Here is a 23,338-nt window from a genome sequence, read left to right as displayed (position 1 = left end):
GCCTTTTTATTATAACAAAATGTAAGATTCTGCATGAAAGGCACACATCCCGAAACACGACTCTATGACTTGACACTTCCTAGCACCTGTAGATGAGACAAACGACCGAGACGCCGTGATAGACTAATAACTGAAAGCACTGAAATCGCCGAAAGCAGCTGCTCCAACAGGGATAAAACTAACCAAATTCCAGGAGTTATTGTAGCTTACCTTTGAATATAAAGGAAATATAATAAACACTATATATTTTGTTTAATTTTTGAGTTTCTCATATGTCCTTATCTACTGTATATAAACATGGAGGCCATACCATCAGAAAGAGAAGAAATACTAGGAAAAGTGAAACGCAGTGCGACTAAAATTATTACCTAACAAAATCGTCTCAATTATCCACGTAAGCTGAAGGCCTTAGAACCAATAGATTTTCAGACAGGACACGACAAGGCAGACGTCTTAAAGACATTCACTATCCTGAAAGGTATGGAAGACATAAACACCCAAGTTGTTAAATGCCACAAACACAAGAAGTATCAAGCTCACTAATTCATCCTAAAGAACAAAGACAAAGAAATGATTCTTCAAGCAGAAGGTGATACATAGATCTATGAAACGTCTACTAGCTGAAACATGAACACAAGAACAGTACTGGACTTCAAAATAACCCTGGAAAAAACTATAAAAACAATGGAAGGATCCTACACAAGCCACTGGCCTTTTCCCCCCATCATGACCGTCTCTAGCTGTTGTGGCCGTTGGGTTAATTAGGTAAATTAGGTAAAACTTTCTAAGATAAATTGCGTTATAAGAGGTTGAGATCTGTTTTAACAAAACTGTCTTTTGTTTTAGTTTTATTTGTCGGGTTTTCATCAGATCGTTTAATTAGTATATTAATCTATTTATGCACCGATAATATTAATAACAGCCCTTATAGTTGTAGTATCACCACAGCAGTGCTGTATTGCCCACCTAAAATCAATACATAATTGGGTGCAATGCTTATTTTCATAACACTACAAAAAGGGTTTTGTACAGTAATATTGAGCAACTCGGTACTTAATTTATTAAAACTGTGGTGATCACATGAGGTTAGTACTGAACGTGGAGCGCTGCAGCTGATGGTGTACAATAGCCAGGTCCAATAGTTTACAGAACAAACTGTAATAGTGAACCTGAAACACGGACAATTTGATTAATATTCTTAGGTGGGCGAGGGACTGACCTGCCTGGCAAGGACGAGTAGGACCAGTGTGGTGAGGAGGGCGAGTGCTGGGGGTAGGAGTGCCACACCCAAACCCACTTGCCGATAGAAGTCTTCCCTGTCTGGAGACAACTGCAGGTTCTCCCATACCACCGGGCCATCAACGCCTTGCACACACGCCCATACGCCCATTGCCTGCCAGAGGATGTAAGTACAGTTGCCTCTACATGAACGTACCACGGCCTGGGAGTGTGTGTGTGTGAGCACAGGTACGACATGTGTCAGACAGCTCTGGGCGTGAAACCATGGGCGTCAAACCCTGGATTACGCTGTTTGCCGTTCTCCGTAGTTTAGGCCTAGTCCCTCAGTTGTGGCTACACAGCAATGCTGCATAACACGCATTACAGGGCTCGTTAATCTGCTTACCTCCTTTATTGTTTATATATTATCGCAGATGTTGATGGGATGTATCAGAATGGTGTGAAAGATATTCTGAAATAATTTTTATACAAATATAAGATGTAATATTATAATAAAGGTAAAAAGAGTTCAGATGTGTCTGCTATTAACTATTGGTTAGACAACAAGTGTTGTCATAATATATGTGTTTGTGAAAATTGTATTTGTAAACAAACACCTAACAACATATTAACTTAACTTATTTACCTAATGATAATTTTGTTTCATATGCAGTTCGGCACTATCATCTTGTCAGAGATATGATATGCAGCAGTCACAGTGAAATAGGAACACAGTTTGATGAATTAAAAAAAATTAATTCCGGTTCTGAAAATTATATCCAGTAGTCTGCATCAATAATATGTATAAAATCATAATTATCATAAACCCCCCTACACTGTCCCATGAAACGAGGTTTTGTATTTTGTATTTACCACGCCATTAGAGTCCCATCGAATAAGTAATGTGTTTGCTGTATGGAAGGAGTGGGTAGAGAAATATTTTTTAATTTATTACTTGATATACTTGTTGGTTACCAGAGCTGTTGCAACACTCTGAACATTGGTAATTCCTGGTCAGTCCACCAAAGCTGTGTGAACCAAACCGAATTATTGCCATCATTAAGCCTGACCAAACAAGTCATAAATTGTAATTTCGTGTTCCTGGACCTATTATTCTACTGACATATTAAGCACAGTTGGTAACTATGAAATGAAAGATGGCATAGAAGTAATAGCCTATAGTTGAAAAGAGGATAAAACACATTCACTTACCACCGGAATTACACCCATCTCAAACAAGCCACCAAATTAAGATTTTATAACTTGGTATTATTAATGAGATATATTACAGTACATGGGTTGTTAAACACATCACCCGTAGCTCATAATGAGATGCACACATCATTAATATCGGGTGATTTATGTCTCTACCACGGATTTGAGCGTGTTGGTGTGCAGTGCAGTTGTCTCACACAGACAGTGCTGTACTGCAGATTACTAATTGATATGCTGTCAGCTAAAGTAGACTATCAAACATATTATGCAAACACTGGATGTCTGAACAATAATTATCAACCAACATAGACGAACACTTCAACTTATTATCATAACACAATGAAAACAGTAAGCAATGCATTTCATAAATATCTGCAGTAATGCAGTAATATAATAACAATAATGATATAAACATATAAGTCATCCATGTGATGTGTGGCCACACAAAACGGGTAATTTCACTATTCCACGCCCATTCATTCAACCCTGACGATGACACAGCTCTACCACATCTCGTACCTAAACCCTCACACAATCTTTGTGGTACGTTCATATGGAGGTAACTGTTCACCTACGGTTAATGTGCGCTTAAAGATTGGCTCCCCAGTTGTACCTAATTACGACTGTTAATATGTTTAACTGATAATCATACTCATTTGGTAAATCAACATGTAATTACTTATGGCTGTCATTAATAACCCTCTGACGTAATGATGGATAAATGTAAGAACTTACCAGAAAACTTGGCAATAATAGGAATTTCCAGATGCAAGCAAAGAGCACCAGTTTTTTCCTGACCATCAGCTGGAAATTATGACAAATGTTGTCAACTCCGTACAGGTAGACGAGGCCAGCCACCTCCATCGACCCCAGCACTATCCCGCACAACCATGGCATGTAAGCATCCACAGCTTTCACGAGGAAGATCCCTTCCTGATTTGCGAGGTAGTGAGAGAGAACTTTACATATTATTCATTAAACAGTCATGCCAGTCTAACCTAAAGCGGGCAAGGTGGGATTTTAAAATTCAATAATTTCATTATTGAGATGGCGGAATTTTGCTTGGTAGTATACAGTACAATATAATTGTCAGAGTACTGTATAAATAATTATGATCTTCCTTGAATACTCTTATGTAGGCGTCACATGGCACGGACACTTGTAACGGCACTTTTCGCTTTCGGCTAACACTAGAGGCAATGGTTTTACCCCATACTTTTAAGAAGTGTGTTCACACGACGAAGGTACTCTTGACCCTGTAACAGCATGGAGCGCTTTTTTTTTCTTTTTTTTTACGGGAATTAGCCCACCCGGGCACAGGTCAAACTACCCACAACGGAGCCTGGGGGGCGAAAAAAATAAGAACGGAAAGAAATTGTAAATATAGAAAAAGAAGGTTATACTGTATTAATCTACACCACGAAGATACCGGAAAACCAGCTTTTTAAAGTGAGACAGATTGTACAGTAAGAGCATGGAAACACAGAAGAAGGCAGAGCATTTCGCAGTTTGGCCGTGTGAGGAAAGAAGGAGGTACTATAACGGGTTATTCTCGTGTGACTGACATCCACAGAGAAACGGTGGACACCGCGGGCAAGACATGTGTTAAGAACCCACGGCCTTGCAGGCGGTACACAGGATGCCAAATCCACCGAACATTGCTCGTTAAAGTACCTGTAAAAGAGAGAGAGTGAAGCAACATTGCTGCGAAGAGAAAGGGAAGAGAGATTGTCGACTAAAGGAGGAGAGTTAATAAGACGAAATGCCTTTGATTCCACCCAATCTAATAGTTGGACAGAAGAAGAGTCATCCCATATATGAGAGCAGTACTACAAGTTAGGACGAATGAATCCCTTATATACGTGGAGCAACTGCTCAGGAGTGACGTAGCTGCGGCATCTGTACAGCATTCCTAACTTTCGGGAGGCAGCTTTAGTTATACTAAGGATGTGTGATTTCCAGGACATATTGGAGGAAATGGTGAGGCCTAACATGTTTATTTCAGAATTTGGGAGGATGATAGCGTCCTGAAATGTAATTGGTGGGAGATCGTCTAATTTACAAAGTGTAATTGGTAAATATTGAGTTTTATTACTATTGAACTTAACCAAGTTTGTACCTCCCCATTCAGAGATGCTGTACAGATCCGCGTCGATAGAAGTAATGATATCAGTTCTAGAAACAGATCTAGTTTGAGAGTTAGGAGGAAGGGGAAAATGTGAGGAAGAGTGAAGAGTAGAATCATCAGCGTAAGAATGGATAGAATTAGTTGTAGTGTGAAGTAAATCATTGATAAAAAGAAAGAAGAGAGTTGGTGAAAGAACAGAACCCTGTGGAACGCCACTACTGGTAGAGAAAGAGCGAGAAATCGATCCCTCAACAACAACTGCCATGGATTGGTTCTCAAGGAAGCTAGAGATGAGAAAACAAAGTGGGGGAGAGGAACCAAAAGAGGGAAGTTTAGTCAAGCCAAAACAGTAACAAGATGGATACCTTTGAAGATTTTGAAGATGAACTGTGAGTTCTTTCAACACTTGCTTTGTATTGTTTTCAGTATAAACGTGAGAAGAAATGCTCGAGGATTCGTTCCTGGCTGGAGAAAAGGAAGAAAACTTGGTCTTGGGCTGGAGAAACAGACTAAACAAACAGGGATATCCCTAATTAACACTAGTTTTTAAATTTTTAGGTTAAATTTCCTACCTGAGTATATAATTCAAAATGCTAGTCAAAAGTTCTGGAACGCCCATAGTACACTGGTACATTTCCGATCAGTGAAGTTAAACAACGTTGGGTTTGGTTAGTACTTGGATGGGTGACCTCCTAGCCCCAAGAACGCTAAGATGCTACTAGAAACATAACTCTCATCGCTTTGTCAGTTGTCCTTGGTCAAACTGATTCAAAATTTTTCTGCATATATTATAATTAGTTGAACAATAACTGTTCATCACTCATACATAAAACAATTTCTTTTAACTTTTTATATATTACAAAAGTGGTTCACTTTTGACTCTGGAGAATTGCTGGTATCTACGATTTTAAGGTCAATACGTCGGACTTGAGATATTAGCTTTTGGCAGAAACTCCAGCCGCTAGTCCCTGAAAACCAGCCGTTAGTTCCAGTCAAAACCCCAAATTGCCGGTACAAGTGCCCTCGTGAAGCTGCCTTTAGTGAGTATTTGTATGTGTGAACTTAAGTTCACACATACTGATTATTGTGTAAAGACAAAATTGTAAATAAGTATTTTCAACTATGGTGAATGAATTTAAACAACGTTAAATTAATAACAACCAGATCTGCGAAACCTGTGCCGAACTATATCATAACTTACATTAGTAACGAAGGGGAGACTGAAGAGGAACCCCAGGCCACACAAGACACACTGCCAGGCGAGGAGTCGACTTCCACTCCTCCATTTGACAGGTAACAAATCCGAAACGCTGACGGCCACGGTAGAGACGAGCATTTGGGTGTGGTCAAGAAGGGCCTTACACATCCCCAAGTACACCACCAGACCTCCTAGCTGCGGTACCTTCAAATAAGTTACCGCAAACGACGAAATAACAAAGAAGTAGCCAGGAGCTGCAAGAAATGACAAGAGTGTGTCATCATAATTATTGGCGAAAAAAGTATTGCAATATATATGTAAATATAATTGTAAATATTTGTTTCTGCTAAATATTAGAATATTAAGTTTCTAGTTATTCAGACGAGACAACAAAGTAAATGTTTAAAATATGTGCCGCTCGAATGACTGGTAAGAAAGGAAACATAGTTACGACCCTTCTTTCACCACTTATCCAGCTTCCACCACTGGTTACCAACGACCAGGTAGTATATACAGAAATAGTCGACATCACTGGTGTAGACGAATTTATCATTGGCTGTCCCGCCAGTCTCTGGTAATTTCCCGACGATCGGTATCAGTGTACAGACAAACAACAGGCAGGTAGATTTCCACCAGGTCACAGAAACACACTTGTGCTCTGTAGTCTTATTTAATAAGCACTAATTCTTCACAATACTGTTGACAGGGAAAATGTCTTCACAGCTGGCCTCCTCATTTCGAATACTTCGTCAGCACACCACCAGTGTACAATTCCCCAGTCTTTTCACTTTATATTGATTACAACAATTCCACAATACTTGCACAACAATAACCTTCAATTGTCTTACTAGGCTTGTTGTACTTTACACCCTGAGCAAAACGGTCAACTGACTGAGTTACCGTACACTGCCGCTATATGCCTCATCATCAGATGATCCCAGAACACCCTGGGCCTAATACAACCCAGAGACACCTGGGAGGTTCTAGAAAATTCTACTCTGGTCAAGGTTTACAATAAGAAGTAAATAATAAAAAAAATTATGCCATATATTCGAGAATATCCTTACATAAGTAATGCAACAATATTAAAAAAAAATCTCCCTGAATTTGCCAAAATAATTGCTGCTTGGGACAGAATATAATCAAAACACCTAGTTTACAAACATTATTATACCAAATTATGCCTCGACATAACAATATTTTGGCGGGAGGTGAAACTACTGTCTTCTAAACTACAGTTTGTTTAATTACCAAATTTATAAAGAAAATACTTCATACTAAAATAATAAATTTAACAAAATGCAAACGATTATAATTTAGCATTTAGAGAAAATTCAATTTTAAGCCACAGACATTGTCCTGTGAATCAACCCGTGGGGACGCGAATGGTAGCGTGGCATCACAGTCAGATCAGCATCGTTTCAACTTTCATAGAGGGAGACCAGGGCCCAAATTCACTAACACTGCTGAAATACGAAGTTCATGAACTACCGTAAGAACGATTCACTAATGGTTCGTATTTTAGCTATGGTGCTCGTACGAACTCTGGCATTAGTTCGTAAAATGCCGACAGGTGTGTTTCCTCTCAGCCAATCCCTGCGACTGATACATAACTGAATAGGAGACAAAAGTCGATCATGTCACAACAATATTAGAGCCCCATAGGGTGCACTCGTGATCACCTTAGACATTTATAGAAGAAAATAGGGTAAATTTGGATGACGCAAATTTTATTTCGGCAATGTGTTGTGCCAGTTTCTTTTTTAGTTGGGAATCGACTTTCTTCTATGGCGTTTTTAGCGCAAATTTATGTTTTTCGAGTATTTTAAACGATAAGACCTCCCCAATAATGGCTGTTCAAAGTGGACAGGGTTTTGAAGTAGAGGGAAAATGTGGGGAGAATACTAAAAAGAACACCAAACAAACCCTTGAAAACCTTAGCTAACCCCCAAAAAAAGGTAAAAATTTGCTTTCGATTTCATGGATCCCTCCCTCCTCATCTGAACACCGAAAACTACACCAACACATTAAACACCGAAAAAAAAATTTCTTACAATATTTTTCTGTATATTTCATTTTAGTTAATTGTCTCTTTATTTATTAGTAAAGTTTTTATGTGAAATGTTTCAAAGGTGGCTAATATCTTCCTCTGCAAACTGAAGATAGTTGTTATTGCAGCCTCATAGTAAAATCCTTCAAGAAATTCCTCGGTAGATGTACCACATATGACTCATTTATATGTGGCAACTGTGATCTATGTAGAAGCTTTGGTAATGGTGAATTTGGACACTCTTATCTGCTTTTACATTTTAGTTACTGAGGTAATGGACAAGTGGTTTACGGCCAAAACTTCACAATTATCATCATAATGGTTAAAGACAAAAAGTTGAAAACTGAAATCATGGTTAAATGATACCTAACTCAATCCAAGTTCATCAAACCTAATAAAAAGGGGGTAAAAGTGCATAATAGTGGTATCCCACTTTTTTTCTTAGAAAAGTATTATTTTCAGAGGTTTTTGGTGTGCTACATTCAGTAGTGATGTTCTATTTCATCGTAAAACTAGTGGAAAGTATCTTAACCTAACCTTTCCTAACCTTACCTTACCTTACCATGGAAAAGGCTCGAGATCTAGTAACTTCTATCAACCGAAAGTAATTCCATTTAAGTTTATATTGGTTGTGCATGTCAAGACTTGACAGAAACATAAACGCCCAGTCAAGTAACAAAGTGTTTAATGGCTTAGAAGACATCCTAAGCCCAGAGTGTGGTCCAGAGACTCCCGGATGATCTATCTTCAAGCGAAGAGCACCTACTTATTGTTATATTTCAGAGTAGGATTTTAGACTATATAAACCAGGGGTGTCAAAGATGCGGCCCGACACACTCTTGCATACGGCTCGCGACCCATTTGCTGCTCCAGCCTTACCTTGAGGAGCTAAAACAAAATAGTGAGTGTATCCCTCAGCTGAATAAAATAGTCTGCTGTTTCCTAGAACAAAATACTCAATCATCATCACCAATGAAAGAACAATAAGACTAGTTGCAGAAAGAATTGTTGAATTATCAGAGAATATTAACAGTCAGCTCAAAGACAAAGTTAAGTCCTTTACTGCATTTTCAGTTACATAAGAACATAAGAAAGTAAGGAGTCTGCAATAGGCCGGTTGGGCTGTGCATGGCAGCTCCTATCGAGAGTTACTACCACTCTCTATCATCCATGAATCTATCTAGCCTCCTTTTGAAACTTTCCAGAGTTCCAGCACTTACTACAAAGTTGCTAAGCTTGTTCCACTCGTCCACCACCCTATTTGTGAACCAGTTTCTTCCTATCTCCCTCCGAAACCTAAACTTATCCAACTTAAATCCGTTGCTCCGAGTCCTATCCTGCTCGGATATTATAAAAACTTTATCTATATCCCCTTTATTGATTCCTTTCACCCACTTAAATACTTCTATCATATCTCCCCGCACTCTTCGTCTTTCTAGGGAATGCAAGTTAAGTTTCTTCAACCTATCCTGATATGGAAGGTTTCTAAGTCCCGGAATCATTTTCGTCATTCTTCGCTGCACCGACTCTAGTGAATTGATATCCATTCTATAATAAGGGCACCAGAACTGAACCGCATAATCAAGATGCGGCCTGATTAGCGCAAGATATAGTTCCAATAAGACCTCTGCACTCTTATTACTTAGACTTCTAGATATAAAACCCAATACTCTGCCTTATTTCGAACATTAACGCACTGTTTTCTAGGCCGTAGGTTCGGGCTTACAAGTACCCCTAGGTCTCTTTCACAAGTCGACTTCTCTAGGTTGATGCTGTTAAGGCTGCATACATTGTCAGTATTTGTTCTTCCAATATTAAGTACGCTGCACTTGCTGGTGTTGAATTTCATTTGCCATTTTTCAGACCACCCCTGCAGTTTGTTTAGATCCTCCTGTAATGCATTTGCATCCTGCCCTGAATTAATCTGCCGCCCTATTTTGGTGTCATCCGCAAACTTGCTTATGTCACTGCTGATCCCAGTATCTAGATCGTTTATGTAGATTATGAACAAGAATGGACCTAGTACTGACCCCTGGGGAACCCCACTGGTTACATGGCCCCACTCAGATTTAACACCATCTACGCTGACCCTCTGCGTTCTATCGGTGAGCCATGATTTTATCCAATTTAAAACGTTCCCCTCGATACCATGAGCCTTAATTTTTCTCAGAAGCCTCTGATGCGGTACTCTGTCAAATGTTTTGCTAAAGTCAAAGTAAATAACATCATAATTTTCGTCATTATCTACTACCTCGAAGACTTTCCTAAAAAACGTCAGCAGATTTGTTAGACAAGATTTTCCCTTTGTAAACCCATGTTGCGAGTCGTAGATTAATTTGCCTTTCTCAAGATGCAATCGGATGTTATCTGCTATAATTGATTCAAGAAATTTCCCCACTACTGACGTCAAACTGATAGGCCGGCAATTTGACGCTGATGCTCTGTCTCCCTTTTTGAATATGGGTACTACATTTGCCTGTTTCCACAAGTTTGGCACAACTCCGGTGTCTAATGATTTTGTAAATAAATTTACAAGGGGTTCGCTAATCTGTTCCCTACACTCTTTCAAGACTCGAGGGAAAATTTCATCCAGCCCTGGGGTTTTTGTCTTCTTTAGTTTATTTATCCTCTTAAGAACATCCTCTTTTCTGATAGTGATATTCTTTAATTTCTCTTCTTCCTTTCCCCTAAATATCAGTTCCATCTCTGGAATTTCCTCGCAAATTTCTTCTGTGAAAACTGATAAGAAGTAGTTGTTCAATGCTTTGCTTATTTATTCACTGCCATTTATCACTTCTCCCCTCCCTGACTTTAAGGGCCCAACCTTGTCCTTGACTTTTGTTCTATATACCTGGAAAAATCCCTTGGGATTCACCTTGGATTCTTTTGCTATTTTGACTTCATAGTCTCTCTTTGCTTTCCTTACATATTTCTTAATATTCCTAGATAGTTCATTATACCTATTTCTGAGCTGCTCCTCCCCTCCCTTTAATTTCTTATAAATTCCTTTCTTTATTCCTATGTCATGTTTAAGTTTTCTGGTCATCCACCTTGGCTCATTCTTATTTGACCTAATTTTCCTGTATGGTATATTTTGTTCTTGTGCTTTATGTAGTATACTAGTGAATATATTATAGTCATGATCAATTGTTGTGTCATCTATGACCTCACCCCTTCCTACTGAGGACTGATGTGACTGTTCCTAGGTGACCTCACCTAGGTACCTTCCTAATCCCTGAAAATCCGCCAACCGGAAGTTTGGGACTCTGACCATATTGTCATTGTTTTTTGTTTCCCAATTTAGGGTGAACCTGATTTCTCTGTGATCACTGTTACCTAGTTATTCCCCTACTGTGATATCTCTGATAATATTTTCTTTATTTGTTAATACTAGGTCTAATATATTGCCACCTCTAGTAGGTTCTGTAATTAGTTGTTTCAAAAAATTGTCCTGTACTGCGTCTAGGAAGTCTTCAGATTCATACCTACAATGTTGTCCCAGTCAATATTTCTGAACTTGAAATCCCATAAGGCATAGGTTGTCATATTTTGCTGCTCTACTCATTTCCTGCCATATGGGCTGAGCTGCTTCTTTGCCCAGACTTGGGGGCCTGTAAATCACTCCCATAATTAGTTTTTCTCTTCCTTCCGTGATTTCTACCCATACAGTCTCGGTTCCCATTTCACCCTTTATTGAATTATTAATACAACATTTTAATGTATCCTTGACGAAGAGTGCGACCCCTTCCCCTTTCCTACCGTCCCTGTCCTTGTGAAAAAGGTTGTACCCTTCTATGTGGTACTCTGACAAAAAAAATTTGCTCGCCAGATTCATCCAAGTTTCGGTGATTGCTATGACGTCTACATTCTCGGTACATACAACAGCTCTCAGCAAGTCTATTTTATTTCTAACGCTCCTACTGTTTGTATAGTATACATTTAAGCCTACCCTTCCCTGGTCCTGTTTTACCCCTTGTCCTGAGTAACTAATTTTACTTCCCAGGACTTGCTTGTTGTTTGACTCCCACTTTCCCCCGACCTCTCTCTACTGGCGAAATCCCCCCTTTGGAGTGACAATTTCACGCTCTAGGGATGCAGACAACGTCTTTACCCCCGCACGAGACAAGTGTACCCCGTCACGACTGTACAGGTAGTCGTTGCCATAGAATCGTTGCCAGCTATCAATGAATGCCCAACCATTGTTTGCACAATGTTTTTCCTGTCGGCAATTTATAGCAATTGCCCTGGACAGCCATTCACGACCAACCCCTCTTCTAGGCAAGACACCACATACTATCGGGATCCCTCCCCTTTCTCTAATCTTCCCCAGCGCCTCCCTAAACCTCTTGAAAAGTTCCTCACTCCTAACCTTTCCTATGTCGTTTCCTCCCACACTAAGACACACTACTGGATTGGTACCCTCCCCTGACAAAACCCTGTCTAACCTCTCAGCTACATGCCCTATCCCAGCCCCAGGAAAACACACCCTAGTCCTACGTTTTCTATCTCTTGTACAAAAAGTCCTATCTAGAAACCTCACCTGGCTGTCCCCAACTACCACGACCTTACCTCTGGGCAGGGTTTGTACAACTGCCCTTTCCTCTACCTGCACCACACTTTCCTGCCTCTTCTCTTTCTCGCCAGCTTCCTCCAGCACCTGGTAGGGGTTCCTACATTCCACACCCTGGTCAGCTTTCCTGAGCCTGACCCTAGTCCCCTTGGAGACAACCACTCTCCACGCCTGCTCCTCCTTCGCAGGTGTCCTGCTAGGCAGGACACCTACCTGAAAGAGTTCAGGCCTGAGGGCTTCAACCTCACTCCTCAACTGCCCCAGCTGCTTTAGCAGAGTGGCCAAGAGGTCGTCTTTCCCCACACTACTCTCCTCTTCCCCCAAGACACAACGATCCAAGGCGGCCATTTTCCTTGGTCAGTACGGGAGAACTTGGGGGCACGCCCTTCTCCAAGCTGGTTGAAGCTAGTTGCAATTGATGAAAGTACCGATGTAAGTGATGTAGCACAACTTGCAGTTTTTATACGTGGTGTGGATGAAAATATGCAGGTAACAGAAGAATTTGTGAAACTGGTACCAATGAAAGGAACAACAACAGGTGATGACATATTTGTGGGTTTGGTGGGGGCACTGGATAAATTAGGTGTTGACTGGGCACAAACTGTGAGTCTGGCTACAGATGGAGCACCGCAAATGGTGGGTGGAAAAGCTGGCGTGGCAGCAAAATTAAAGGAAAAACTAATAGCTGTGAACCCGAACCATCAAATTTATAATGTGCAATGTATTATACATAAAGAAGTGTTGTGTAGTAAAACATTAAAGGTGGATAATGTCACGGATGTTGTTATAAAGACAGTGAACTTCATAGGCGCGCGAGGTCTGAACCACAGACAGTTCAACTGCTTATTGGAGGAAAATGAGAACACACACGGACTGCCATATCATACTGATGTTCGCTGGTTAAATCGGGGAGTCGTACTGAAGCGATTTTATGAATTGCGCAGTGAAATACAGATGTTTATGGAACAGAAAGGAAGGGATTTGCATGAACTGAAAGATAATGAATGGGTTCAAGATCTAACTTTCATGGTGGATAATACAGAACACATAAATTGCTTGAATACAAAGATGCAAGGACGCAATAAATTGGTGACAGAGTTTTATGACTGCATTCGTACCTTTGAGATGAAACTTCAGCTTTTTGAACGGCAACTATCAGAGAGTAATCTTTTCTCACTTTCCGACCTTGAAGTCCCTGCAAGGCACACCTGAGTTTCATGCTGATATCAACACAAAAAAGTACTGCCTAAAGATTTCCAAATTAATGAATGAGTTCCAAGAAAGATTTGCTGACTTTAAGAGACTTGAAAAGGATTTTTTTTTTCATTTTTCGGGACCCATTCTCTGTTGGTGTTAATGAGGTACCAGAACATCTTCGGTTAGAATTAATTGAGCTCCAGTGTGGTTCTGTGTTGAGGAACAAGTTTTCGAGTGTTGATGTTGGCACATTTTATCAATATTTTGGACCAAATTATCCCAGGATTAAATGTTTTGCCTCAAAGATTATGTCAATGCTCGGAAGTACATATTTCTGTGATGTACTTGAACAAGTCTCGGCTTCGGTCTCAACTTACTGGTGCTCACCTTTATTCAATACTGAAGGTTGCTACAGCTCAGTCGTTAGTGCCAAACTTTGATACACTGGTCCATACCAAGAGGTGCCAATTATCAGGAAGCAGCAGTAGCAAACAATAAGATTGATCAAGGTAAGTAAACACTCTATTTGTTTGTTTTTAAGGGTTTCGCACGAGCGCAGACTAAATCCACCTTTCTTATGTTTTCGTACTACTCACCTAAGAGGTGAGTGCGAAGTGCTCATAATTATGTTACTTGGCCCGCATACTGTGTACTCATATTAAAACTGGCCCGCCTTGGCAAATGAGTTTGACACTCCTGATCTAAACCTTACCGTACTGTATTGTCACTGATGCTAATATGCAGGTACAGTGCACTTCACTTGGGGCAATGTTTTGGACAATTCATTTTACGGTGGTGTAAAAGAACAGTCGAGTTTATAACATGTGTTACTGAGGCGGCATACGACAATTTCGGTCTCCCATAATGGTTAGTAATGCGATTTAAATCTATTGTAATCCCTTTATTATTTGCTTATTTTAGGGTATGCTATTGAATTAGTGCATAGACTGCTCCATTTACAATTATGAAATCGCAGTGAAAAGTGATCTTTCAGAATTTTGATAGGTAAAATTTTTAACTGTAATGGAGTAGAGCCTCGTATTTTACTTTTCATTTTACCACGGGATTTGCAGTTCTACCACAAATTTATAAGTGTAAGCCACTATTCAAAAATTCTGCACAATTATATTGGAGTGTTGTGACTGAGTGTTGTGCGAGTTATCTTAAAAACCTTTGGTGCCTTGTTGTTTGGACATTTCCTTCATGATTATTATAATCCGATACTCTGATACTCATTGGTCAATACCTGAAATTCACTGGGTGCAACAGGAGGAAGGGCAATACTTGAGAGCCATTGCCAGGTTTAAATTTAAATTCCCTGAGGTCTAATGTTCAGCTAGGAAACCGGATGTGTAGGGACAAATACCTATTTGTTGTTTGAAACTGTTGTATAGCCGAGTCATCTGTAATATATCTAGTGGGCAAATTGATAAATTGAAAACTTCTACACATATAATTGTATTCGCTGATTTATTGTAATAGCTTGGGAAGAGACAATGATGATAATTATAATCATTAACCATTTTTATTATTTTCTTTAACTATTTTTTTAATTCTTGTATTTCTTCTACCCCCCCCCCACAGTAAATAGCTAGTCTATATGCCCATGATTATTTAATTGCTTTTGCACCGTTATAGGCAGCAAAATCAAAAGAGTATAAATTATAATTCAAGAGAGAAAAAAGACGATTATTAATAATTATTATAATACAATTTTAATAATGCGAATAGGACTGTCATGAAAATAATGATGACATGGGACGTTCAATATGGCAAGAATATCTTCTAATATAGCGGGGTGGTCTCACCTGCAATAATATACGAGTCCTCCTTTTCTCACATTTTCTTCCACTACATTCCAAAGACGTCACATAATTAGCTCTGCCCCTGCTTATGGGTTGACTCGGGTTAATTAGACTTTGATAACATAATTTCTTGAGTCGAGCCCGGCAACGTTCGGCGACCTTTCTTTTGTTAGGTTTTATATCTAAATTTACATCTAAGGCAAGTGTACTGTATCTGTTGACTTTGTTTGGTGCTGCACATGATCATTAGTGAGTTCGTCCTAAGCTTCGTTATTTCTCTCCACTGATTCTTCCAGTGGATAGAGATGCTTTATTGAACGAATTACTTTCCCCATTCTAGTCTTAAGTTTTATAACACTAATTTCATCAATATCATTAGGGTAAATTTCTAAAATTCTTCCTGGTGGTCAACAATTTCTACTACTAAAGGTTCGAATCATTTCGCCTCTCTTAAATAATCTAAGGTTCTGTATTAAACTAGTTTGTTCCATGGTGTGTGGTTCACTTGACGCCTAATGAGGCTGCATATTTGCACTACCTGATTTTAACGTCTTGTATTTCCAAGAGAATATATCCCTTTATACTGGTTTAATCCATTAAACTAGAGAGTTAAGTTTATTGGCACTTCAATTACTCTGTCCGTCACTCTCAATAATTTGCTGAGGGTGCTATAATCCTCGCAGTTCAAGTGAAGTTCCCATACGTGAGTAGTTGCATAACTGGCAACTACCTAGGTAATGGAGCTGACATAACTTTCATTGCTTAGCCACCCGGTCCGTGGTGCCATAATCGATTTTTATAAACCTATCAACATTTATTACTGTAGTTAAATAATCAGCTGGATTTTGTTTTTTACTCACATAATGCAATTTTCGGTATGGTAACCCCTTAAGGACTTCAGCCACCAGATATTGTACAAAGATTGTATTGGATTTGTTATTAGTGACTCATTGCAGTACGACTTAACTATCTGTCCAAACATAAATCTCATTAATTGTGACATGACTTAGGTTAACTTTCAGATAGCTGTTAACTTACAACCCATAACAATTGCTGATAATTCTAACCGTGGTAAAGTCTATTTCTCAATAAGTGCCACTCTAATTGTCGGTGCTACTCTAATTGTCGGTGCCACTCTAATTGTCGGTGCCACTCTAATTGTCGGTGCCACTCTAATTGTCGGTGCCACTCTAATTGTCGGTGCCACTCTAATTGTCGGTGCCACTCGAATTGTCGGTGCTCTAATTGTCGGTGCTACTCTAATTGTCGGTGCCACTCTAATTGTCGGTGCCACTCTAATTGTCGGTGCCACTCTAATTGTCGGTGCCACTCTAATTGTCGGTGCCACTCGAATTGTCGGTGCTACTCGAATTGTCGGTGCTACTCTAATTGTCGGTGCCACTCTAATTGTCGGTGCCACTCTAATTGTCGGTGCCACTCTAATTGTCGACATGTTGGGTTTTCAATTTTGTTTACTATAAAAGCTACAGTCCCATGGGCTCCCGGGCTTACGTCGCAGAAAACATAGAAGCTATAAAGGTAAACTGTTTGTTTTTTACAAGTCATTCTAGGGAATTTCAACCATGATATGCCCCAGGGGTTTAAATTATATGCGTCCCACTTGTCCAATATTCCTTTGGGTAGGTACTCATCCCATTCTACTTTTAATTTCAATACCTCCTGCATTAGTGTATTGGTCACAGTTGCACCGATATTATATTAACACCCACACATTCATATTATGCTCCATCGCACATATAACATGTATGACTAGCTCTTAAGTTACGCACTCGAAAGTAGTTTTCTCTTGTATGTGTTTATATTTCATTTTCTCTCTTCTCTGAAATGCTCTGTTGATGTGTGTAAATTTAAAAGTACAAGGTAACACATATGAGTAGCCATAATATATATACCTGCTGTTAGTTGAAGCATTCAAGATCCATTGAGTGTACGTTGAAAGCTTCAACGGAATTTAATTTTAGTGAAAACTGTAATATAACAAAGTCTTCTGAACTTTCAAGCCTAAGACTAAGAGATTCCTGTTCATACCTCTCATGAAGTTGAAAGATATCAGTTCACTACTGAACTTACGTATCCTTGATCTATAGACACAAGAGACTCTAATAAATGTATTGAAATGATTGTCATTTTTGTATTTAAGAACCTCATTAATCATTGGAGAGGGACCTTTCAATGGCCAGAAATCCCTGAAGTGAAAATAGGGCGGCAGATTAATTCAGGGCAGGATGCAAATGCACTACAGGAGGATTTAAATAAACTGCAGGGGTGGTCAGAAAAATGGCAAATGAAATTCAACACCAGCAAGTGCAGCATACTTAATATTGGAAGAAAAAATACTGTCAATGTATACAGCCTTAACAGCATCAACCTAGAGAAGTCGACTTGTGAAAGAGACTAAGGGGTACTTGTAAGCCCGGACCTACGGCCTAGAAAACAGTGCATGTTCGAAATAAGGCAAACAGAGTATTAGGTTTTATATCTAGAAGTGAAAGTAATAAGAGTGCAGAGGTCTTATTGCAATTATATCTTGCGCTAGTCAGGCCGCACCTCGATTATACGGTTCAGTTCTGGTGCCCTTATTATAGAATGGATATCAATTCACTGGAGTCGGTGCAGCGAAGAATGACGAAAATGATTCCGGGACTTAGAAACCTACCATATCAAGAAAGGCTAAAGAAACTAAATTTGCATTCCCTAGAAAGACGAAGAGTGCAGGGAGATATGATAGAAGTATTTAAGTGGGTAAAAGGAATCAATAAAGGGGATATAGATAAAGTTCTTATAATATCCGAGCAGGATAGGACTCGTAGCAACGGATTGAAGTTGGATAAGTTTAGGTTTAGGAGGGAGATAGGAAGGGTGGTGGACGAGTGGAAGAAGCTTAGCAAATTTGTAGTAAGTGCTGGAACGCTGGAAAGTTTTAAAAGGAGGCGAGATAGATTCATGGATGATAGAGAGTGATACAGGTAGTAACTCTCGACAGGAGCTGCCATGCAGAGGCCAACCGGCCTATTGCAGACTCCTTATTTTCTTATTTTCTTATGTTCCGTGGGTGCCCCTTGTTCCGCCATCTGCTGACTAACTACAGAGCCTGAATTACCATTCCGCATTGAAAGCTAAGACACTGATTAGATTATAAATGTTAGCCTTGAGAGATCAACGTGGACCTGTTATAATAATTTTTATAGAACCACGTGTACAATATTTCAAACCAATAAACATGTCTGTTAAGTGCCGCCTGAGTAACCCCTAGGCCTAGGGCATATACTAGTACTCTGAGAGACATGACCGGAGTTGTTTCGTACCGTCATAATGAGTTAATTTGACTTAGTTGTGCTTTGTCTGAATATACAATTAGCCCTGTTAACGTAATTAGACGTATTATAATATTTGAAAAAATCATACGCCAATCATTTCTTTGCACAAGACGTCTGTTCTAAATAAACCTATAAGTTAGTTTATATTGCATTCTGACTCGCGTTCGTCCCGTATATCCAGGCACTGTATGTGGAATTATAGCTACTGTGAATCGACAATAGGCTGTAGACAGGATGACTGACGCAGAATGTATTGGGTAAAAAAAAATTAAAATCTGAGTGGGGCACACCAAGTTGCAGAGCCCGAGCATGTACCTGGGTGTACGGGCTACCGAACCCGTGAGCCATGTGGTAACTCATCAGTATCTGTTCCGTCTCAGGTATATTATTTACGCAGTAAATTGTTGTCGAGGTGACCTGTGTTGTAAAGGGTGTTATATGGTTATAAGGTGTAATATTAATAAGCAATGGGAGGTAAAGTTGTATCACTACGACTCATACAGTCGTGGTTCTTGTATGCCGTCAGTATAATCTGTAGCCCAGTGTTGAGTATATGCATAGCCATCTTGAAAAGGTTTTAAGAGTGTTTATGAGTACTACAAAGTACCTATATAATTGTTAGTGAATTGAAGTGCTGAAGAACCATTATTTTCGTGTGTCAATATTGTAGAATGTTACCGTTGTTCTTTTTTACTTTTACTTATATCCCTTCACCACTGATCGGCTCGATAGCCGCTTGGGTGGTTGGTTACGTTTTTGTTACACACTGTTGGCAAGTACTGGACATGCAGTGGTTCCTGAATTTATCTGAACCTGCTCCAGTGTTGGTTAAGTCTGGTTTTGAAAGAGCTCACGCTCGGTGCCGTCACAACACACTCTGACAGGTTGTTCCAAGAGTTCACAGTTCTCACTCTGAAAAAGTTTGCCCTCACAGTTTTCTGGACTTGTAGCCTTCAACCTAGAGCTATGACACCTTGTGGGGCGGGCGCCCACTACCTCCAGGTATGGACAGTCGACTGAGTAGTGCCCTTTGATATGTTTATAGACCTCAATTAGGTCCCCCCTTGCCCGTCTGTAGTATAAGCTAGGCAGCTGCAGGCGCTCTAATATCTCTGGATAATTGAGGTGCCGAAGTGCAGGCACTAGTCTGGTGACCCTCCTTTAGATATTTTCAATCAACTGAGAGTCCCTAGCATAACTCGGGGACCAAACAGGGTGACGGTACTACTGTACAGGCGGGGAAGCACTTCACTCTTGAAGATCTTTACGACCTTCTTATAAGACCTAATAATTTAGTTGCTTGATTCACCTAACAATGGCCCGAGAACTTAAATTTATTGTCAACCTACACACCCAGGTCCTTTTCGCATTGTCTCCATTAATGCAGTTTCTTCGTTCCGTTGGGACATATGATACGCCTCCTTACCGTTGGTACGTCCCAGGTGAATCCTCTTACACTTCGTGGCATTGAATCTTAGCAGTCATTTCTTTAACCACTCTTGAAGCTCAGAGATATTTTTGCAGCTCTTCAGAGTCTGTTTGATTTTAAAGTCCCTTAATAACTTGGCATCGTCGGGAAACATTTGTATGGAGGAGTGTTTACTGTAGCTTCTGGCACGTCATTTATGAAACAAACAAACAACAACCGGCTCAATAGTACCACGCTTGTCAAGGGTACACATGACGATTTCGTACCATTAATCACCACACATTGCTTGCGATCATGCAGAAAGTTTCCGATCCATGCTTGGACATTTCCCTGAATAGCAGTTCCAGTTTAATTTTCAGCCTTTCATGGGGTATGCTGTCGAAAGTGGTAGTGACTCTGGCCTCCCTCCATTCTCAGCAGCTGCAGCGTATTTTGTGGGGAGTGGTCAGAGATGACATTGTTTACATGTAGTACAGTCTCGTTCAAGACTCTTCGAACATTGCTGGAGACAGCTGACAACTCAAGGCCGCTTGTTTACTATAGTACGTAGTATAATATAATACGAAACAACAAAGCCCAACCATTAATTAAGCAACGGAGAACTAAGTAACCAATCACAGATCACTTATACACTCATTCATAATTTTGACTCCGTACTATAGTAAACAAACGGCCTTCAGTTGCCAGCTGTCTCCAGCAGTGTTCGAAGAATCTTGAACGAGACTGTGCATGTACTGGCGCACTTATCTCCATTACCTTCTCCTTAATTATATAACCCATGCACGTCCGTCCCCGTTCCTCATCAAATTCTCCCTCTTCTTCTTCAAGCACAACAGGCGTTTTTTGTGCTGTTCCCTCTGTATTACGGGGCGATCTGGATTTATGAATATATTCTGAAATCCATCGCTCATTGCTAAATTTTTTGCCTGCTGAATAACTTCCCATTTCTTATCCTCTCTCACTAGTGTGATGCTGAGGGGGTGAGGCTTGTTCTCCTGCTTTTGTCCTAGCCTCCTCACATCCTGAGGGGCTGTAGTATTTTCTACTGAACATTGCTAGTGTTACATGGAAATACTTATTTCTCTAACAATAAAGTAGGACCCAGTGGTCCTTATATTTTGTGCCAGTGTTCAATAGTTTTTTTGTCAAGTATTGAGTGAACCCTAAAAGAGTGGTTCTTGTATTGTTGTATTCTTTATAAGTGTTCATATACTCAACTTAATTTTTAATAAATAATGTTTAATGTATATTGTGATATCTTTATCACTACTGTATTGCCTTTGTTTCTCTCCTGTATATTGTCATTAATATACAACAGAATCAACGCGTCCGTGACCAATCGTGCATGTTACCTCATGGGTAAAAGGTGCAGGGAGTTTTTGACATGGAAGCATTCCCTTGAGAACACGTGTAGATTTATTTTTGTGGGTTTACCTTGCAATGTTCATTTTTTATTATATAAGGTAGTTTAACCAATGAGTCTAAGAAAGAATCTCAGTCTGAATTGGTACCAAGTTTGTCACTGTGCCCCGGCTAGTTCCCAAGTTATGATAATTTCATTATTTTGAGTATGTACAGTACGTGTTCAGCGAAAGCAACCATATCGGATTTTTGGGTGAAAATGACCTTAGATCATAGAATAGACATGTCTGACGTATCAGGCATGTAAAAATTAGCCAAAATTGATACCAAGTTTGTTATTCTAGGCATTCTAAATCCAAAGTTATGGCTGGCTCAATGTTTTACTATGTATAATGGTGGCCATCTTGGATTTAGCCCCTAGCGGGCGAATATATCCTTTCTAAGAAATCAAGTGTAAAGCATTGTGTACCAAAAATTATCAGCGAAAGTGCAGTGCAGAGCCAGGACTACAGTAGTAGTAGGACACTGGTACTGGGCTCACGGTTGGAGTTTCATCTGCCAGCAACTGATTTCTCCAGCGCGGCGTGTTGATCTTAAAATCGCAGATACCAGCAATTCTCAGGAGTCAAAAGAGAACCACTTGTATTATATCAAAAGTTAAAAGAAATTGTATATTTAGTATTCGTGTGATGAACGGTTATCATCCAACTAATTATAATATATAGAAAAAATAGAAAAATTATATAAAATGCTCCACAATGGCTAATTTAAATTAGTTGTTAATATCCTTCTCCTTGTCCACTTACTAGTATTTATCTTTTTATTTAAAAAAAAATTACAAAACAAATCGTATTATATGGAACTTTAAATCATATACACAGGTAGGAAATTTATCCTCTGTAGTTTAGGGCCAAGCTTTCATCTTTCTCGCCATCCAGGAACAAGTCCACGAGCGTTCTTTCTCACGTTTATGCGAATACAAATTAGAGATATAAGAGCTAACATTTCACAGTCAACGTCTTCAAAGGCAGCCATCTTGTTATTGCTTTGGTTTGGCTACAGCCGCCCGAAGTGGCAATGGAACTTCTGTCACATGAAAACATTTAATAAAAAAATACAGGAAAAACAACTGTCGAGGTGCTAGCCAAAAGTGAAAATTGCCGGTGCAAGTGCCCATGTAACGCCGGCTTTAGGCAATTATTCCTATTTAGCCTAGTCAGTGTAACACACACACACACACACACACAAACTACTACTACTATTACTTTGCTGTCACTCTGAATCCAGTATGACGATCATCCAACTATGATACAATGAAATGAGTTATTTAGGATGTCACCTCTGTTGGTGAGTTTTGAGGTGACTAAAGAGGTCGGTACTGGACTTGCAAGATCGTTCACAGATGTTGCACATGTGGGGGACTACATCTAGAGTGACAGCGTCTTTACGGCATTGGCGCTTGTCTACCTCGTTTTGCAGTCGGTCTCACTCGAAAGTATTGACACCTTCTTGTGTGGTGCTCCTCTAAGTGTTACAGCGTGGAGTATTCGTCTCCCAGATGAGTGGGTCAATTTGACACTTTTTTCAATTAAGCACCAGCATTATGCTTACTAATCGTTTGGTGACTGTAAAGAAGCTGCTTTGGGCGTCTACTGTCGTCCATGCGGGTATTATGGCCAGTCCAACATAGTTGTTCATGGATAATGGTAGCCTCGATGCTCCTACAGTTGGTGTCAGCAAGAATACTGGCATTTATTCTCTTTGTCTTCCCAGCGAACTCGGAGGATGGAGCATAGACTACGTTGGTCAAAATTTTCAAGTGCCTTGA

The 23,338-nt window shown here is 39.8% G+C and overlaps 1 protein-coding gene across 1 annotated transcript in view; it reads right to left on the bottom strand.

Annotated features, from left to right (window-relative positions):
• LOC121880301 (sodium-dependent acetylcholine transporter-like) overlaps nt 1-22,545 on the bottom strand; it is a 56,763-nt gene extending 34,218 nt beyond the window's left edge. The window contains exons 1-6 of the mRNA XM_042387458.1: nt 22,514-22,545; nt 22,052-22,127; nt 19,010-19,136; nt 5,763-6,013; nt 3,169-3,366; nt 1,220-1,393 (exon numbers count right to left, since the gene is read on the bottom strand). Coding sequence (XP_042243392.1) covers nt 1,220-1,393; nt 3,169-3,366; nt 5,763-6,013; nt 19,010-19,136; nt 22,052-22,127; nt 22,514-22,545 — 858 coding nt within the window. The remainder of the gene's footprint in view (nt 1-1,219; nt 1,394-3,168; nt 3,367-5,762; nt 6,014-19,009; nt 19,137-22,051; nt 22,128-22,513) is intronic.
• Nucleotides 22,546-23,338: the final 793 nt, after the last annotated feature.

The sequence above is a fragment of the Homarus americanus genome, unplaced genomic scaffold, assembly GCF_018991925.1.
Source record: "Homarus americanus isolate GMGI-L3 unplaced genomic scaffold, GMGI_Hamer_2.0 scaffold20930, whole genome shotgun sequence".
NCBI classification, from domain to species: Eukaryota; Metazoa; Arthropoda; class Malacostraca; order Decapoda; family Nephropidae; genus Homarus; species Homarus americanus.
The sequence above is the reverse complement of the archived record's forward strand: the minus strand, read 5'-3'. Positions and strand labels throughout refer to the sequence as shown.